This window comes from Chenopodium album, chromosome 8 (genome assembly GCF_948465745.1).
Source record: "Chenopodium album chromosome 8, dcCheAlbu1.1, whole genome shotgun sequence".
Taxonomy (NCBI): domain Eukaryota; kingdom Viridiplantae; phylum Streptophyta; class Magnoliopsida; order Caryophyllales; family Amaranthaceae; genus Chenopodium; species Chenopodium album.
Genome location: NC_137841.1, coordinates 65,570,102 through 65,591,185, shown reverse-complemented (window position 1 = coordinate 65,591,185; position 21,084 = coordinate 65,570,102). Strand labels below are relative to the sequence as shown.

Genomic DNA, 21,084 nt, shown 5'->3' with positions numbered 1-21,084 from the left:
CTATTAGAAATAAACATGTATCATGAAATTATATTAAAACATGTACATGAATAACATTATGATGCAGCTTTTAAACGAACGATAAAAACCACAACTGCAAGACTGTAGCCAGTTAGTCATGTCATGGGATGTGACAAAGTTTTACACTGTTCGTACATTAGAACTCAAATGTCTAGATATGGAACAACAAGATTTTAACATTTTAATTGCTACACTTTGCATGTTGTTTGAAGTGAACTCATGTATTAAAGTAACAGATGGCTAAGCATTGGATTAAGAGATAAGTAAAACTGTGAAAGTAAGCATCAAATACAAGAATGGTATTTCGAACTTCTCTTAGATTGTGATTTATAACCACCGTATCTGAAGGTAAAGAGTAGAATAGACCCGGTCTACAATAACTTATTGTAGACCCAACCTTCTAGTATACCATACAAATGTGATTATATCATACGGAATATGATTATATTACTACAAAAGTGATTATATCATCCTGAAACTGTTATGTATATATATCACTCAAAAAGTGATTTCATCATTATAAAAAGTATCAAATAGTAAATTACATCATTCAAAAGATTATTTTTAAATTTTATCATCCTAAAGATAATTATATAATCTCATTAAATGGTTTAATATGAGATTATATAATTCAAAATATGACTCACAAAAATATAATTATATCGTCTAAAAAAAGTGATTATATCATCCAGAATGTGATTATATTATTTGAAAATATCAAATTTTGGGTCTACAATAATTTATTGTAGACCGGGTCCATACAAGACCAATTGGTATCTGAATCACTAATTATAATACGCGGCCACACGGGGTGTTTGGTGTAGTAATTTTAGATGTAGGAAATGAATTCAATTAAATATTTCTATTTCTATATGTTTAGTATGGGCTAAAAGTAACAAATACAGAAGGTAACTTTTAAATAAGAAAATGAAACGAAAAAGTTTCAAATAAGTAGGGAAAAGGGGTAATGATACTTTATTTTCCCTAATTCTTAATTACCGTGAAATTAAATTTCACAAACAAAAGTAATATTATGAGACAGAGGAAGTATCAAATATTCAAATTGAGTAGAATAAATTGCCAAAAAATAAGAAATAAACATCGTCAACAGATAGCAACAATTCCTATTTTGCCTAAGTTTGTAGTTTTGTTTGTCCAAGCTTAGCCTTGTTTTAAAACCTACACCCAATATCTACTTTACTACCCATGACATTTAATTTGTAAACATTTCACATAGTCATCAACTACGGAGTATTATTTATCCTAAAGAAAAAATCTCGAGATACTTTACATGAACCTAGATTGACAGACACGACACTTAATCGGTCTATTTCTCAAATTTCAATACCAAAGCCATATTATCACTAAACCTTTTCGATATCTGGCCAAATTCAACCCCATTCATTAAATTTTTCAGGGCCTTCATCTTAATATCAACTATGATTTCCGGGCCTCTACACTACCTATCAGAATAAAAAGAAACCAGGGCCCTTTACTACTTACCGGAGTTAATTTCCGGGACCCTTTATTACATACCAAAATTATATTCCGGCAATATATATTCCGAGGCTCTTACTACCTACAACTTTTCAGAGCTACGCTGCATGAAGGCCATGAACATCTCATGCCTAATGAAATTTTAGATTTTTAACTTATTTTTTCATCTTCATTATATATGAATTAATTGTTTTAAAATTTTCACTTTAAAAATCCAAAACACAAAGAACATACAGATATGACTTTTGCCTACCACAAAGGCTGATATTATTTGTTTTTTTTATTTAAAATTAAAATTATTACTCCGTAATTAAAAATAAATGAAAAAACAAACAATCACAACCTTCCATTCTTTTAAAAAAAATGTCGTAGTCAAAAGTCATAAAACTACATTAGAATTTTAAAAGAACACAATACTCCATAATGGTTACTCCGTATTTATTACTCCGTATCTGTCTTCTATTCCTCTGCCATAAAAAAGTTTATGATTGTTTATCAAACAATCAAAAGACAGAAGATTTTAAGCTTGTTAGTGTACTGCGTACTAGTATACTACGTGCATGAAGATTGTGGTTTACAAAAAGTGAAAAAAACAATCTTTAGTACTCATATATTTAAGTGTGGGTGTGTTTTTGTTTTTTTTTTTTTTATTTTACATCCGACATTTAGATTATTTTATACTACAATGAAACCTAAAAAAAGATTTGTTTAATTGATCTTATATTTGCTTGTCTGATCTGATATGATAAGATTTAATTGTTTAATTTAACCACACTTTAACTGATACGATAATTTATAATGAAAAAATATATCAAATGAGTAAATGTGTATTTTATTAAGATATAAGTTTCATAAATAATTTTCATTACAAAATTAAAGATATTTAACTATAAAAACTGTGATATGATATGAACTTATTTATTCTCATTTGATCTAAACTTGTATTTTCTCATTTGATTTAAAACTTTTTAATTGACAAGTAATTTGATCTAAACTTGAAAAAAATAAGGTGAATAAAACACAGCCTAACATCCTACTAGTACAAAAATTCCAAACCCCAACAAACAAATAACATGCATTAAAAAAAAAAAAAAAAAAAAACAATTTCACAAATTTCAACATTCAAACAATTACCCATAAGTCAAAATCCAAAACTTGTCAAGTCTAAAATACTACAGTATGTATAAGAAGTAAAGAGGGTGAGATAGATATACCAATACCATGAAAGCTTAAACCCAGAAATGAGGAGAGAGAAAATAAAAAAGGGTTATGTTATACAAAGGGAATTTGATGGAAATTCAGAAATTCTGAGTGAAGGAGAGAGATAAAGAGAAATTCAGAAATGAGGAGAGAGAAAAGAGAAATGAAGCAGGGAATTGGGTATCATGTGATCATTTGGAGAAACAGGGAAATTTAGCGTCATTTGGGGTTTTTGCCTTTTGGAGAAACAAGAAATTGGTATCATGTGATCAAGTGAAAATTCTGAATTTATTCTTATACTATTGGAGTAATAGTTACTCCTACAAACATTCAAAGGGAATGTAAGAGACAGTATTAACATATACAAGTACAATGCATAGAAGACAGTATTAATTGCATGAAAGGAGGAGTTGCTAAGCCTTCCTTAAATGGACATTAATTGTATTTTAGCTATACAATTACTTCTAATCCCTCCGTGGCTCCGTCCTTTTTTAATTGACTCATACGTTTGAGCAGATTTCACGGGAATTTAGTAAAGGAAAAGAAGAAATAATAAAAGTACGTTGAAAAGTTTAATTCACACGAGGTTTGGAAAGAAGCAGAGAGATAAAGTAATAAAAGTATATGACTATATGGAAAAACAAAATTTGCATGGGAACTAACTTTGCACAAATATTATTATAAATTGTAGAATAATTTAATGCAAATGGGATGATCATTTTGGGACTAGCTTTTGGCCATAAACATCAAATTTTTGGGGACCGAGGAAGTACGAAGTATACTACGAGCTAAGTACTTTTTTTTTTATCACTTTCCAAGGTTGATAACAATTACTTCCTCTGTTCTTTTTTTACTTGACCTATTTCTTTTATCACGCTTGTCAATGCAAAACTTTAGCGATTAATAACTTTAATTTTTCATAAGTAAAAATTATAAAAGTTGTATATTACGATAGTACTTATTGAGACGAATTTAAAAAGATATCATATGTATATATTTTTCCTTACATATCACACAAAAGACGGTCAAAGCTAGGAGAGGTGGTGAATAGTGTAAAAGTCAAAGCGGATCAAGTAAAAAAGAACGAAGGAAGTATTATGCTATTGTAAGAAAATAAAAAAAAACAATTATTATGCTCCAATATTAAGCATTAGAAAGAAAATACTCCGTATTTCCAAAATTTTCAATTTCTAGTATACTTTTATACTTCCTTCGTCTTTTTTGACTCGTTTAGCAAATTCTTGGTCCAAGATGATGATCTCATTTGCATTAAAATACCCATCAATTTGCAATAATATTTGTGTAAAGTTTAGCTTTTCCATGTGATTTTTAGTTTTTCTATGTACTTTTATTATTTTCTCTCTCTATTATTATACAAACCTCATGTGGATTTAACTTTCCAATATAATTTTACTACAACTTTTTTCCCCTTATAATTCTCGTGAAATTGCTCAAATGAGTAATTAAAAAAAGGATGGAATGAGTGTATCTATAAGTCACTTGTGAGTTTTAGGTGGGATTTGTAGGGAGTTTGGGAGGGAAAAAGAATCAGTAAAGAGTAATAGATGTATGATTGTGTAAAAAAAAAAAAAAGTAATAGATGTATGATAATGTGTTACAGAGTAGAACTTTTAAAAGGGCCTATATCGATGACTAAACATTGCAAAATTGTCATTTTTAATTGAATTCCATTCATACATGTGCTTTGTTATTAATTAAAATTAGTTTTTGGATCCGTTCTACGCACGAGTTGTATATAGGTTATTATTTATGCTACAAAAATCACAAATTACTTGAATAACTTTTATCTCATGATATCTTGTAAGTTGTAACATTACACTTGATGATAGTTATTTCGTATTAAATAAGTGAATACCAAACCCAAAAGTTAATTAGAAATTTATATTATGTCACAAAAAAATAAATAAATAAATAAATAATTAGGAGAGGAAATAGGAGTCGAAGTAAACAGTTGATGAATTGAATAACAAATTCAATATGTTGAATCAAATAGGAGGTTATTAGAGCACTCTCATTCATGGGCAAAAAAATGCCCATGAGGAGAATTTAATGGTAAAAATGCTAAAAATATTATCCCACTCATGAGCAAAAAAAAATATGTCCATGAGGAGATTATCAAATGCCCATAGGAATGGCAAAAATAAATTGCTACAGTACCTATGGGCCCATGAGTGTTTGTGAGAGAAAATATAGGAGAGATGGTGGTGTGGTTTTTTTTTTTTTTTGTTTAGCCCATGAGTGTGGGAAGAGTTTTTAAATAAAATGCCCATAAGAAAAAATGGAAAAGAGGAGTGAGAAAGTGAGTAGAGAGAGAGTGACATTTTTATTTTTTGCCCATGAGTGAGAGTGGTCTTATAAAAAAATTAAGAGCTATTGGAAATTAGGGGGGGGGGGGGCTGGAAAAGTTTCTAAGAAAACTAATAGCAAATAAAATCATTTAAAAAAAGGAGGGGTTAGTAATGATCAATTGATCAGTTATAACGGGGCGTTTGGTATGAGGGATAGGGATAAGGAGGATAAAAGGGTAGGTCAAAGATGGAGGATTAGTAAGTGGAATAAAGATAAAAATGATGTTGTAAAATTGAGAATTATATGAGGATGAGCAAGAAATTTACTTAACTACCCTTACTCATATTTCTCCTTTTTCTTCCTTATTTTCTTCATTAAGGGTACAAATGTAATTTGCCTCATTAATTTTATCCTCATCGAGTCATCCCCTATACCACCTACCCCTAGTTATTATTTTGCAGGGATAACTTGCATTTTTTTTTTCCCTATCCTCACCTTTTAAGTTATCCCCATCCTCCTAAACAAACAAAAGATTATTTAAATCCCCTTCCTTTTATCCCTATCCTCCTCTTTTTATCCCTCCAAACAAACACCAATGTCATACCAAAAGTTTCAATAAGTTGATCCATGTATGGCCCAAGTTCATGTGTCGAGCTTGGTTGTTCAAAGCCAAATTTCTCTATTTCATCATGTTTTGTTGTGTCGGGACGTACTTTGTCATGCTTCTCCTGAAAAATGTGTCGTGTTGTGCCTACATGTTGTCAATATTATAAAATTTCAATTTGTGTTGGGTCGTGTCGTGTCTCGAATTGACTCCAACCTAGGGCTATCTTTACCCCTATGCTAGCACATGTGACTTGATGAGCCTTATGCCATCTTTCCTTTAATGTTGTAAAATGTAAATAATTCCGTTAGTCTAAACATTGACCAATCCAATGAAGTAGATATTAATGGTTAAAAATGTGTCTCAACATAAGCACAGACCCAAGTGATACATTCAACATATGCACATGCAAATCCAAGTGATGCATTTGAAATAAACCACAGGAGTATAGTCATCCAATTTTCCTAATGTACTCTATAAATCACCTAGAATTTGAATTTTATTATTTGAAAGGAAATTTTGTCAGGAACCACCCGTTAAAAACAGTTTTTTGTCAAAAATCACCCAAAAAAAAAATTGTTGTCTACAACCACCCAATTTTAAAAATTTGTTGTAAAACACCACTGGAGTCTATTTTCCGGCATTGACCCATAACTCCAGCATTGACCCTACCCACGTGCGTTGCACGTGACTTCTAATAAACCCCTCTCTTCCCTTTTTTTCCCCCTCGGAAAAATTTGGAGTTCCCTCCATAGTCTCTCTCCGTTCTATCTCTCTCCTCCTTCAATTCAAGGCTGTTATGCCAGACGCAAGGTCGTGATTGTGTGCAACTTCGACAAAGGTAGCCGCAACCGCCGTTACGGTCACTGCCTCATCGCCGGCATCAACAAGTACCCTAAAAAGGTCATTCCCAAGGACTTCGCCAAAAAGCAGGCCAAGAAATCTAGGGTTGAATGCTTTGTCAAAGTCGTCAATTACAATCACATTATGCCTACTCGTTACACTCTTGATGTTGATCTTAAAGATGTTGTTTCAGCTGATGTTCTTCAATCGAAAGATAAGAAGGTTATTGTTGCTAAAGAGACTAGAGACTAAAGCTATGTTTGAGGAAAGGTTTAAGACTGGAAAAAATCATTGGTTTTTCTCCAAACTCAGGTTTCTAAAGAATTAGAGGTCTAAGAATTGTTGATTATTGTCAATTTTGGATTTGAGTTTTTGTTTTTCACATCTGTTATGGATTGATTTTTGTCACCATTATTGCTATGCTATGATGATTTTGTTTATGGATATTTTTGTTGATTTTGATGTGTTATGAACCCATTTTATGATTGAAAATTTGATATTTTACTTGTTCTCGTATTTAATTCAGATTGTGTTCAATTTATTTCTGTTGAATTTGATTTTTTTAATTGCACTTTTATGGCTTGTGAAGGAGGAAAAGGAGAACAAAGAGAGGAGAGAGATAATGGAGGGAACAAAAGTCACGTGCAAGGCACGTGGGTAGGGTCAACGCCGGAGTTTTGGGTCAATGCCGGAAAATAGGCTCTTGTGGTTTTTGACAACAAATTTTTAAAATTGGCTGGTTCTAGAAAGTCAAATTTTTTGGGGGGTGGTTTTTGACAAAAAACTGTTTTTAACGGGTGGTTTCTGACAAAATTTCCTATTTGAAATGAATTCCGATCCGTATATCCAAACACAACCTAAATAAATTCCGTATATCCAAACACAAACTAACATTGTTTAAAATGAATCTACATCTATATCTATATCTATATCTATCTATATCTATATCTATACTTTAATATTTAAAAACAAAAACCACAAATCTATACTAAGCAACGTGTCACCATAATCACCCATATGCCACATGTCACCTAACTTAATCCTTTCTTTTTAAATTTCCATTTTAATATAAAAACAAAATATATATAATGTTTGAGTCTTTAATCTTTATGCATTCTAAAACTTACAAATTTAAGTAAGAAAATTGAGTGTTTCATATTTAATATTTAATATTTAATATAATATTTAATATAATAAATTAAAGTTAAAGTAATTGGTGTTCATTACATTAACAATAACATAGTTTTTTCATCTCCTAAACTTAAATATAACTTAAACCAATGTGTTATTTCATCCCCTACAATATCTATGTATCTATAACTATAACTAAAGTAGGAACCGGTGACATCATCACTGCCTCACTGCCTATGTGTCAGCTTTTTATTAAAAAATTTCCAGCCAAAATTATAAGTGACATCATTTTGTTTTTTTTTTCTTTTTTTTTTTCTTTCAAGATAAAGCTACTGTTTGAAAAAGCTAAATTAATTATACATTTTCATAAAAAAATAATTTTTTTTATTCACAAAATTGACTAACGACACAATTTTCTTATATACAAAAAAAAAATACTACGGAATTGGTGGTAGCTTTTTCATATTTCCTACTTTCCTCCTATATTCACCACTAAACAATAATGCTATCATTTTTTTTAATTATGAATTTAATTAGAATGTTTAACATCATGTCTTCTAATATTGCTAAAACCATGCATCGCACGGGACTAACCTAGTATATACATAACTAAATTCACAACTACACTGACACTTTTTACACTTTTCAATAAAAATAACTTAAGTAACAACCCGTGTCTTGTAAAAAAAAAAAGGGATTTTATCACTAGTACCCTAAAAGATTTGACTTTTATGAATGGTGCACCTTATTAAGTTTTCATTATCAGCGGTGCCCCTAATATTTTCACCTAATTGCTACAGTGATCATATTTGATTAAAACGTTTAGTAAATGTTAAGTGTGGGTATTTTGTGTGGAATATGTCAGCAAGTGAGTTTACGATAATGCCCCCCAATCATTAACTCTCCCTCCAAGCCCAACTAACATCATTTATCACAAAAAAGGCAAAAAAAAAATAAAAATTGATCGTCCAACTTCCATACTCTCTCCCCTGTTCTTAAGCTTGCAATAAAGCCCTAATTGAAGCAAAATTTGTGGAGAATCGCTTTGACAAATTGCGGATTAAGGTTAGTACTCAACTTCGATCTTGATTTTGTGAATTATTTTGTATAATTCTTGTGGTCATACTTTCTTTGGAATTTTTACAACATTGTCAAGCAATCAGATAGGAAAGACAAAACCATAATTTCTGACCAGAAGAAGACATTGAAATGTATGAGATTATAAGAGGAATGAAGAGAAGAGAAGAGAGGAATTCTAAAGCAGCAGAGAGAATAAATAGGAGACAGAGGAAAGAGGGAAAAATCGAAAAAAAAAGGAGGGAAAAGGAGAACTGGTTTTTGGGGGGAGTTTTTAGGGTAGGGGCATTAGAGTATTTACACTTTCCTAACCCATTAAACCAGCCAAAAACCCCCATTTAACGTTTAATTAACGTTTTAATAACATATGATCACTGTAGCAATTAGGTGAAAATATTAGGGGCACCGCTGATAATGAAAACTTAATGAGGTGCACCATTGATAAAAGTCAAATCTTTGAGGGTACCAGTGATAAAATCCCAAAAAAAAAAAACAACTTATCGAACGGGTCAAAAGACTAGTTAGGTGAATAATCTAATCCCGATCACTTAGCTAAGATCCACGTGGCAACAATGGACCCCAGCAGATTTCCCATCCGACGTGGCATCTCCAAAATCACCCAATCCACCAAAATTTTCTCTCTCCTCCATAACGATAACCAGGTTACCAACCAACATCATCTGCTACTCCACTTGTTTTCCGCCATGGCTGCTTCTGCTACAGCTTCAGCTTCCTCTTCAACACTCTTCTCAACTTTCGAACCTCAATTTTCTCTCTCCTCCAACCGCACCACTCTCTCTCTTCCTCGCCGTCAATTCCGCCTCCCTAACCGCCCTCTCAGGATTTCCGCCGCCGTTTCTTCGCCGGCTCCGGTGGTTCCTTCTTCTCCCGCCGATTTTGTCTCCTCTCTTCTCTCCAAGGTTTGAATTATCAACTTCTCTGTTCTTCCCCTTTCTATTTTCTTTAGATTTGATCTTGTTTGTTGTGATTATTTGTTATTAAATTCGTAAAAATTGTGATCAAGTTATTGTAGTTCTTGTAATTGTGCTATTTGACGGGCGTTACATTGATATAACTTTTTTTTTTAGAATTTTTTATATACACCCGGGTCATTTGCTCATTTTTACTCATTTGTTGATTGAATGATTGAATGAGCAAATGACCCGGTGTACGGTACACCCGGTGTACATAATAGGCTCTCTAACTTTTTGAATTGAATTATACTATTACCCATTATTTAGGGTGTGTTTGTTCTGGGAATAATCAATTTGAACTCCACTTATATACTACCTCCGTTCATTACATGTATATGATGTAGAATTGTAGAGTTTTAGGCAAACCAACTATAAAATTGCTGTAGGACTCTTATGAAATAAGAGAATGTTGGAATGCTTAAGTATATTTGAATTGATCCAACTATTTAGGCTAACATAATCACTAAGATGTACAAGCAATCATTAAGATACATATTAACGATTACAAAGAATAATATTAAAGATATGCGAAGATTAATACTACTTCATACGAAGTACTACAAATTACAAAGAATAATATGATATAATGAGATACAAATATCTCTTAAATTCTCCAATAATAACCGGTGCACAACTTTGAACATAAACACCTTTTATTCACGATAAGTTAAAGTTATAAATCTGGGCATTTAGATCTCTAAATTTAGATTATTATACACCAAATTACCAACCATTTAAAGGAGTATTGACTATGTACGTATTAAGGGCACTATAAGTATTTCATCTAGACACCACTACCTTTCTCGGCTTATATAATAGAGATTACAATAGTAAAGTCGAATTGTCTATGTATAAGTGGTTAGTGTTTTTTTGCTGTTTGATTGAGACATTTCAAATATGCTTCTTAAGGAATTATATATCAAACTTCATTCGATATTTGGTTTCTAATGGAAAAATCTAGAGAAGATATGAAGAGTATAGATGGAGAACGGAGAGGAGGACGAAGTTAAAGGATGGGGATAGATGTATGGGGCTTTTGCTTGTTTAGATCAGGATAAATATTTCCACTCTTGGAAAATAATGATCAACCTTTGCAATACTTATATGTAATGAGAATTTCAGGATAGAAAAGTTGATAGCTTTGCTTCTGAGCACACTTTAACTTTTCTTGTTTGACATTGCATACCCAATGAAACTCTTTACGCACTTGAAGATGAAGGCATGATGCGAAACACATTTCAAGTTATCCTAAATGGAACGTATACTGATAGTTTAGTATGATCAGAGATGCCTGTGATTTATTGTGAAGTGGCTAGACTGATGAGTGATCTTAGTTTAGGAGGGGTTCACAAGAAGATGCCTGAGATTTTCTAATGAGGTGAACAGACTGATCAGTGATCTCTATCTAGAGGGCGGCCACAGGAAATGTTAGATTCTGTAATAGAACTCAACTATGAAATTCGTATTCTGGTGACATTTTGTAACGAACCAGCATATTACAGATAATTCTAAAGAGATAATGATGATTTTGAATGGTAAAGCTGAAATTACAGAAAAATAAAGATAATTTTCAAGTACTTGAGGGACTTGACCCTCTCCCAAAGCTAACCAAATAAGAACTCATATATTCTGGGTACCTTTTTTTCTATGCCTGCTCTCCCTTATTACTAAACCCAATAACTGCTAGCAAAATACTCGTAATATAAAAGTACCCTTGATGCCTCTCCCCTAGGCCGGTTCATTACACATTTTATGTATTGTGCTGATTTTGATTTTGCAAGATAATTTAAAAAATGTCTTCTAGACAGAATTTTGACTATATATACTGTAATTTAAAATACTGAAGCAGTTAAGCCCATATTGTTTTCGTCTTTTTCACATATATTTCCCTTTTATAGATTATATCTGAACATATATGGCATATCTGAACTTGTATTTTGTTGTAAGGTGAAGTTGGTAACCCTTATTTGAACTTGTTGGGCCTTTTCTGATTATATCTTTCCTGAATCTTATTTATTTGAGGTGAAAAGATCAAAGCCAGATTCTCACCAAATAATGCCGGTGATCTCGTCTCTAACATCCTCTCTAAGGTTTGAATTTGCTTCTATTCTTAGTTTCTTACCCTTTGTACCTAGATTTTTCCTTTTTGGTATGAAGAACTGCTATTGTACATGTATGTAACTGGGTGGTTGAATTCATGGTGAGGTATGCACACAGTATAAGTGTGAAGGAAGAAAGAGGAGTAAGAGACAATGACTCAGTTATTGTATTTCTTGTAATTTTGCTCACTGATACCCCTGTTATTTTGATTTAAGGCTAACAGTTCAAAAGCAAATGATGATACAAGCCAAACCTTAGAGGTTTAAAGAAAAAATTATTTGAATTGAATACTTTTTCAATAAAAAGTATATAACTGTGATAATCCATTTTCAAACTTCATTTTCTCTTGTTTGGTTCCCTACTAGAAATATTGGTAAGGAAGAATGTAGATGCAAAGGGAGGAGAGGAGGAGGATTTGGTAAGGAATGGGGAGTAAAATGTGGTGTATTATCTTCCTTCTTCAATAAATATCCAATAATCTCCTCTATATATGAAGCAAACAGACTGAAAACTTAGTGGAGGCTGGATGATGTACTTCGTACCTTGTCTGAGGTCACTATGATAGTTTGGTGGTAGTAATTCTTTATTTGCTTTCCCTTCAGGTCACTGAAACAGATCGAGGTGTTTTATTAACAAAAGAAGAGCAAAAGGAAGTTGGTGAAATTGCTGAAGAACTTCAGAAATATTGTGTTAATGCCCCAGTAAAATGTCCACTCATTTTTGGAGGTAAATACATTTAAGAGTCTCTAGCACCCAGGTGATAGTATTGTCTTTCGCGACACAGAAATTTTAGATTTGTATTTGGTCTTTTCAGCATCCTATGATAGTCGAGTACTTTGTTTTGGATCTGCTATTGATGTTCCAGTCTAATTGTTGAAATTTGAAAAGATGTTCAATGACAAGTTTAACTGGGCTTTTGGGAAAAAGTGGTAGAATTATGCTCGTCAGTTGTTACTTTGTAGCTGTAGAACTAGAGAATGTTTGAGCTTGAGAGACAGATATTGAATATTTTTATCAAATTCACTCAAAACAAATGTAGTTTTTTTTTTTTTTGTAAAATAGCATGCAGAAGCAGAAGATATCCTCCTAACCTCAAGATTTAGTGTGGTACTGCTGTGGGATAGGGTAACTAATGTAGCTTTGCTTTTGGGGCTTTCAAGTGTTGCTTCTTGCTTGATTTCGAGATTCAAAGTAATTGTGCTAATATGTACGTTAATAGAAGTTTCAGATTAAAGACAACTTGCTCGTGTACCTTTTACTAATTATTTCATTTCATGTACATAGAAGATATGTAGTTCCCTTAAAAAAAGAAAAGGAAAAATAAAAAGGTACGTAGTTCAGTTCACTTTTGAAGTGCAATCACATTCTGTTCTCGTGGCATAACAGACACTAATGTCTCTAAGTTGCGCTGCATACTTATAAACGGTTGATGGATACTTTCATTTACAATTTACTGTGTCATTTTACTGTGTGTTTGACCTGTTTGTAAGGAATTTTAAAAAGAAAAGAAGGGTAGGGAGAGGAGAGGAACTATTCTTTTCATCTAGATATTACTAAAAATTTGGGAAAGGAAGGAAAAGGGAGTTTTTCCCTTCCAAATCTACCTAAATTGAGAGGTATTTGTTGGAAGAATGGTCTATTCCCTCTACTTCTTCAACCCAACCTAACTATGTGAACATGAGATGCTGTTTGCCTCACTCTTCCTCCTGCCCCCTAACTACGCCCCTATCTCCAAATCCCCTCTATCCAAACACGATATTAATCTAGTTTATTATATGCTTCTAGTGAATGACTGATTGTTGGCATGAGAAGTCTAATAGGTAATATTATTATGTTGCAGAGTGGGATGTGGTTTACTGTTCAAATCCAACTTCACCTGGTGGTGGCTACCGGAGTGCAATAGGACGTCTTGTATTTAAGACAAACGAAATGATTCAAGTTATTGAAGCTCCTGATACTGTCAGGAACAAAGTATCTTTTTCTGCTTTTGGTTTCCTTGATGGTGAAGTATCTTTGAAAGGTAAGCCTGGATTAAGCAATCAATACTTGATCACGTGTTTATAAACTACTGTAATACTTTATTGATAGTAGTTAGTTTCCAGTCCAAATTCCAAGATTCCCAACCATGTATGCAATTTGATACGAGGCATCAATATCTCAAATTTTTGTCCTATAGATTCTCATGCCTAATTGCCAAAATTATTATTTTTACAGGTAAGCTGATAGCTTTGGATGAGAGTTGGATTCAGGTTATATTCGAGGCACCTGAATTGAAGGTAGGAGGACTTGAATTTCAATATGGTGGACAGAGTGAGGTCAAGCTGCAGATTACTTATGTAGATAAGAAAGTCAGGTTGGGGAAAGGCTCTAGAGGATCATTGTTTGTTTTCCAAAGACGTTAATGAATTATGTTATTATGTATATTCATCCTCGTTTACCAATTATACACAACTGCCAAGAAGTCTTGTACTACAATCTGGGTTGATTCTTTCGTCATATATGTGCGAATGAACGACCCTGCAAACTCCGGTAGTCATTTCTGATTCACAATTCCGTTTTGACTGTAAACAACCAGCATGCATATTTTCATCAACTTGTCAAGGGATGCTGACTGTTATCATAAACCAAGCTAGTACAAACAGTAGCAATTGTATTTGTATCATATTTGAACAATCTGGATTTTAGTTTCAGCTGAGGAATGTATGTTTAGCAGGTTTGTGACATTTGAAACTATTAAGAAAGTTTCAGCTCCTATGAAATTGCCAATTGCCAACCAAACAAGAGTACATGAATCTACTTCCTATATATTTGAAAATAAACATTCCATAGTACTTGGAATAGAGGAAGTGTGAATTCCCATCGTATAAGTTTCAAATTCTCTCAAATTTTATCAAAAGTTCCTCAAAATAGGTTTCCAAAATAAGAGTCTATTAAAGATTTGAGTTTTAATTGTTATACGAGTGGTTTCTAGAACATACAAGTATAAGATAATCAAAATTCAAATCTTCATGGTTGTAAAATGCTACAGTAGTAGTAAGACGAAGGACCCTACTCTCGGAGATTTTGTAGTTGGTGCAACTCGAACTTGTGACCTCAATTTACCATGATAAGTTTCCTACCAACTTCACCAATCTACTGCTCCGTTCTTTGTATTTGTATCTGTAGTGTAACACTTGATCGTATATTCGTATGAACCACAATTTAAATACTCGTACTACGGAGTACCTAGATATGGAATGGATATTTCTGGAAACTATTGTTTTTGGACAATTCTGGAAACTACTGGTTACTTCACAAGAGCTCTCCTGATTTCTCTTTATTTCTTTCCTTCTCAACAACACCTCCTATTCATTACTCTCTCTCTCTCTCTCTCTCTCTCTCTCTAAACTTTGTTCTGCTTCTCCATCAATTTTCAAACATCATCTGCGATTATCATTGCGTTCTTCTGCAATTTTCTTCTTAAGGTACGTGCAATTTCATCATTGTAATCGTTAATTAAGCTTTAATTTTCAATTGCAGCTTGAATTTGAAGCCTTTAAATTTCTCCTTGATTCTTTTTCGCACAATTTCTTTTGATTTTTGAATAATTAGCAAAATATTTTGTATTAGTATAATCAGTTACACCATATCACGTGTTTGTTTGATGATTTGTTGTGAATTTTGGTATTTTTGCTTTAATTGCATTCCTAGGGTTTGGCGCTTATTTGATTTTTAAAAATTATTTCAATGAAATTATTAGGATGAATTGGCTTCTTCTAGATTGTTTGAATTTGGAGACGATTGAATTTTGTGTACAAATGTAGGCGTTAGAGAGAGAAATTGTGTGCTCGTTCATGAATGGTGATATAATATGATTGTGGAATCGATGTTGTTGAATACTGAATTTGGAATTATCATGCTAATAATAGCTAGGATTTCCAGTTTTGAAAGACTAGTGAGATTGAAGGAATAGAAAATCAACGACTGAATAATTCTTCCTGAGAAAATATAGTTGTAGGGTTTTTGAATGATTGTATGATTTGATTGTGAAGATGGCGTCGTTGGTTGCTGATTTTGGAGCTCAAGAAACACTACTGTGAGCTCAAGGGAGGAGAAAATTAACAAAGAGTGAACTTAATTCATTTGATTTAAATTTAGCGTTGGAGTTCTAATATAGTTTTGACTTGTGGAGTTGTGGATCTGAGCTAGGCCTTAAAAATATCCAGATCTTCTTTTGCATTATATAAGACACCTCTCATATCTCATCTGTTGTCCCGCCTCATTTTGATTCCCAGGTATTGTTGCGGTGAAATAAGAAAACTCGTGATAGCTACAAATAAGATAGTTGTGAAATAGACAAACAATAACTTTACAACGCCAATGAAGTTTTTGCCAAAATTTCATTGACGCTATAGGTTTTAGGCTTTAGACTTCTTGGGCATGCTTTGTAGCTTATTAACTTCTAACTGATCTACCAATCTAGGTTCAGATATAATTTCCTGAAAATAATTCTTTGGCTTGGGAAAATAGATTTCGTATCATTTGTTGGACAAACTGATCATATTGTTTTGAACTGCTAATTAGGTTGACAGTCTTAGCTATGCAGCGTTTTAAGTTTAAAACCCACTTTTTGGGTTAACAGATTTAAGCTTTTAGTGTTTTCAACTTTTAAGCTCTGCTTGTATAGTGTATTATGATGTAGTGGACACAAACAAAATTTTGGTTTGGCTATACTAAGCCTATGTGGAATGTATTTTTAAAATTCATGCATATTGTTATTAATATATTAAACAAAAGTGTAAGCAAGGAGAAGGACAATGCTTATATCCTATGCTCTAGAGCTTGAAAAAAAAAAATTTAAATAGTAAAATATGGGATTATTGGGATAATGATTAAAGAAAATTGCATATTAGCACGTGATAAAAGAAAATTAAAAGAGTGTGCAGAGGATAGTAATAGTTATGTGAATAGCTCAATGTGATCAGGATTAAGTATGACTTGAACTATTTTCACTTTGATCATATTTGAAAGGAGACAATATCTCCATATCCTATAAAGTCATTTACCATATTGGTTTTTGCTTATGGATCTTCTGATTCCGGGAGAGGGGGATTATGATTGATGGGATCAATATCAAACATACTTTCAATTTTTTTAAAAACCAATGTTGAGACTTAATCTCTTCTAATGGAATGTGTAGGATGTCGGAATATGAAAATGTTATCGCTGGAAAATTGAGGTTAAAGGGAAAAGCACTTGACGTGAAAGCAGGTGGAATTGCAAAGAAAAAGAAACACAGAAAGAACATTGAACGGTTTATAACTGTAAAAACTGCTACAGGTAATATTTGTGTTACCATAATTTCCCAGCCCCCCCTTCTATTTCACTTTACGTCTTTACTTAGTATCTTTTTCTTTTGATGGATATTTTCCTTTCACCTTCGCTTCTGTCTTTTTCTGTTGATCTGCATACAAGGTGCCACATTTAGTTGCTTATATCTGCCATTTAAAAAGAAAAGGCCAAGATTTTATGAGAATACCTGCCTTGCACTCTTGGCTCTTGGAGAGGGTTGTGATTTGGATTTTGCTTCAGTGTCATTAGAGCATAGAGCCCATTGACTATTTGCCTATATCCATTTAAGCATGCAAGAGATAGAAGTAGGCCAAGTATGCAATCTTGTTGCTGAATTATGGCATATTTATGTAAATTTGAGCGACTCCTAAGCAATTCTACCCAGCATCCTTGTCTCACACAGGAGCAATTCAGAGTTCTATGGTGGTGATGGTCCCATTAACAATTAATTTAATAATAATAGCAATTTTGAGTGTTTACATAATGATGAATCACTGATTTTAAGTATGTTACTCGGACTCGGGTACCCATGCCCGACACGGGTATGTGTCCAAGTGTCCGACTCGGCTATTTTGTGAAAAAATTCTATGATTTTGAACTAAAATGAAGTGTCCGAGTGTCATACCCATGTCCGAGTGTCGAGGGTCCGACACGGGTACTTGAGGTAAAACAAAGAGTCCGAGTAACATAAATTTTAACTCACAGAAAAATTTGTAAATGAACAATAATCATCTCGCAGCCTTTGATTAAAAGAGAGGGAAATTTTAACGTGTAGTGCAACATTTCACCTTTTTGAAACAATTACACTTTTTTATAACTTCTAATTTTGAGAATTTTGGTATGATGCGCTTTATATTGTGCATTGGTATGTTTGAACTCTTTTATGACCCAAGATGCTAATATATATATTTATGATTGTCAAGTATACATTGTTCTTTTACTTCTAAATCATTCTTGTCTTAATAGGATTGAAGTGAAGCTTGAAGAAAGAGGAATTGCAGATCTAGGATCTAAATGCACCATACCTCACATTGATGTATACTACTCACCACCAAATCTCCTTGTCTACTTGTCTAGTGTTGTTTCAATGCTATGTGACTTTGCCAACTCACGTATGTTATACCTATCTATCAATTATGTTGCAAGCCTGCAACTCAATATCAAACGCGTATCCTCTCTATGAATGCTTACAAATTGGTGCCTCCATTTCTTCTTTTTTCCTTGATTCCTTGGAAACCTATTCTGCATTGGTTGTCTATCTAATGGAAATATGGGATATCAGTTACCTACTTACCTTAATCACCAGTTATATGACTGCCTATATTTCTCTATCTTCCAAAAATCCACTGCATTGATTTGTTTCTTGGAACAACTTGTTAGGTTTGCATGTATTTCAATTATTGTTTCATCTCTTTGGATTTATCATTAACTATTCCTAAGTTAGGTCAACTATGATTGTTGTAAAACTGTTTACTTTGTTCGTGTTAATGTTTGTGTAGTTTCAATATTTAGATATACTTGGCTTCTTTTAACATTGTGACTCTAGACATGATACCATATCTTGGTCAAAGAACTGAAAACATTTCTCAAGTTCTGTATTCTCACTCTGCCCTTGTTCCTTTTTGCCTTATACTATGTATCAGTACCATATGGTTTGTCCAGTGTCTTTACTGTTTTTATAGAGAATTTGTCTTGGAGTGTTTTCCAGTCGTATGAACCTCTGGCCGATATTTCTATTCTGGCGAGGATTAAAATTCAGAACTAAGTTTCAATTGTTAATATTTGTCTCTAAATTTGGTTGGTACCATAAAGTTTTGCATTGGCTGGGTGTATTGATATAGAGTCTAGATTTTCTAAGAGTTTTGCTCTTGGTCAGCCAAAGAAATGATGTATCAGGAGTTGGGTCTTAATTTTCTCAATTTTGTTGTTGCATAATAAGTTATCTTTAGTGTAAAAGTTAAATTGAATGGATTCCTTAGTCCTGTTTTGTTTTGTTGTATTTTAGTGTGTAGGTGGGTGGGCAGGCAGGTGATGTCCTTATAAAGAAGCATTAAGAATATCAGGTACAATAGGATAAGGATTGACAAGTGTCTAAATTCACATTTTTTGTCTTGGGGGGGGGGGGGGGGGGGGGGTGGACTTTGGCTAATGCTAGCCTCAGAAAGCCCTTTTCAAGATTAGATTGTACCTTTAATAATCATGTTTTACTTTAATAACTGTGTTGCTGATAAAAGTTGTGCAGCTGGTGCGAGTTCCGACCGAAAATGTCAATCGAGACAACTAACTTAAAATTTTCTGCTTAGAACTTTGATTCTATAAACCCTTAACATGTTTCCTAATTTGGTAATTAAATTAGGAATGCAGTACATATCTACCTGTTATTTGATGTGCCTTGATGTCTGTGGTCTACTATTGTGTTCTTTTGACTGGATTAGCATCACTGTTATCGCTGTGTTTGCATAAATGGGCTGAAGCTGGAAACAAATGGTATTGTTGACAGATCTTGTGGAGATAAATACTGAGAAAAATGTGGACGGTGGGAACGAAGTGTCTGCTAACTATGATGAAAGGCTCACACCAGCTGAGAGACGATACCTAGAGCAGTGGAAGCACCTTGAAGTAAGACGGCTGCTCAAGAGTGCTAACGAATCACACCGTGATCGGGTTCAAAGATTTAACCAGTACCTGGCAAATCTGAGTGACCACTATGACATTCCAAAAGTGGGACCTGGTTAATTTTTGTATCAATTAACATTGTTCGACTTCTACTAGGTGATTATTGGATTTAGGATTCTGATTGATGATTATGATTTTATGACAGACCTGAAAATTCTGCTACATTATGCAGCTGGGGTTGTGTGATTATGCCCAGAATCAAATCCAGATTATATGAATCAGCAGACATGTTTGAGAATTGTAGCCATTTGTTGCTGGATTTATGATAATTGTTAATATCCTTGTTAATTTATGCCATATCTCTTCCCTTATCAGATTTTGCTTAAAATTCCGCGACTGCAGGCAGATTTTCTGCAGCCATCAGATGAGGAAAATGTTAACCGCTAAATTGACCATTTGCTTCCATTTCTTGAATTTTCATCCAGGAAACTAATTCTAGTCAACATGTCATAAGCAATACAACCAGATTGCCCACATTGGGAAGATACGAAAATGAGTCCGACTAATTTTTTAACAGTTGGGCAACTTAAAACAACAAACATATCTTTTATCCGTATAAATCCGATAAAACTTTAGCACAAAATTCAAATGATACTCTAAGTGGAAATACAGTAAACAAAAATTCAGATGTTAATTTTCACTGAAGATCCCGTGATTCAAATTATAGATTTATAGCAGTAACAATTACAGCTCTAACAAAACATCATGTTAATTTTCACTGCACTTTTATTCATATCTGAAGAAAAGGAGAAATTAGATCTCGTGATTCAAATTAGAACAGTAACAAATACAGCTTCAACATTTATAGCATTGCACCAGAAAAATAATTAAACATTTATATCAGAAGGTCTGAACACATGCAACTGATAACAAAGAAGACAGTATATGAACAATAATTGTTACTATTAATCATATTACGTGCAATTTAAAGACGGCCACATGTTATCATCATTTATTCATTTTCATGAACTTTCTCTTTTCCTTCCTATTGCTAAAATACAAATATGTACGAATTATAATTTATTTTAAGTTTTTAACCAATTATATTTATGACTTTTTATTTATGTAAATTGATTATCAATGTATTACTTGCAATCACGTAAATATATTAGTTGTTCACCATGACTACCATGTATTTTCCGGCCGGCTTTGATTAATTTTTGCTATATCTTCATTAGGTTACATTATGATCTTATTGAAGAATATCCTGAATTTCATTATCAACTACGGCGAATATACATAATTTCTAATAAGATTACGATGAACTATGGTGTAAATTATACATGTAGAGGTGACCAAGTACGCTCTTATACTAATTGA

At 32.9% G+C, this 21,084-nt stretch overlaps 2 protein-coding genes across 2 annotated transcripts; both read left to right on the top strand.

Moving 5' to 3' along the window:
* The first annotated feature begins 9,345 nt into the window (after window positions 1-9,345).
* On the top strand, window positions 9,346-14,516 carry LOC145642014 (putative plastid-lipid-associated protein 8, chloroplastic). The gene is made up of 5 exons (XM_081693062.1): window positions 9,346-9,603; window positions 11,688-11,747; window positions 12,360-12,483; window positions 13,598-13,777; window positions 13,972-14,516. Exons 1-5 carry the CDS (start codon window positions 9,388-9,390, stop codon window positions 14,157-14,159), a joined length of 768 nt encoding a protein of 255 aa, XP_081549188.1. The 5' UTR covers window positions 9,346-9,387; the 3' UTR covers window positions 14,160-14,516.
* Window positions 14,517-15,070: 554 nt separating this feature from the next.
* LOC145556286 (uncharacterized) lies at window positions 15,071-20,056 on the top strand. Its single transcript, XM_081617938.1, has 3 exons — window positions 15,071-15,221; window positions 16,937-17,076; window positions 19,589-20,056. The coding sequence occupies exons 2-3, from the start codon at window positions 16,938-16,940 to the stop codon at window positions 19,822-19,824; spliced, it is 375 nt and encodes a 124-aa protein (XP_081474064.1). The 5' UTR covers window positions 15,071-15,221; window position 16,937; the 3' UTR covers window positions 19,825-20,056.
* The last annotated feature ends 1,028 nt before the right edge of the window (window positions 20,057-21,084 follow it).

Excerpts from the sequence above, each read along its gene's own strand:
- LOC145642014 (XM_081693062.1), top strand. The coding sequence starts at position 9,388 with ATGGCTGCTTCTGCTACAGCTTCAGCTTCCTCTTCAACACTCTTCTCA. Across the intron at positions 12,484-13,597 it reads ATGTCCACTCATTTTTGGAG|AGTGGGATGTGGTTTACTGT; the intron begins GTAAATACATTT and ends ATTATGTTGCAG. Across the intron at positions 13,778-13,971 it reads TGGTGAAGTATCTTTGAAAG|GTAAGCTGATAGCTTTGGAT; the intron begins GTAAGCCTGGAT and ends TTATTTTTACAG.
- LOC145556286 (XM_081617938.1), top strand. The coding sequence starts at position 16,938 with ATGTCGGAATATGAAAATGTTATCGCTGGAAAATTGAGGTTAAAGGGA. Across the intron at positions 17,077-19,588 it reads AACTGTAAAAACTGCTACAG|ATCTTGTGGAGATAAATACT; the intron begins GTAATATTTGTG and ends TATTGTTGACAG.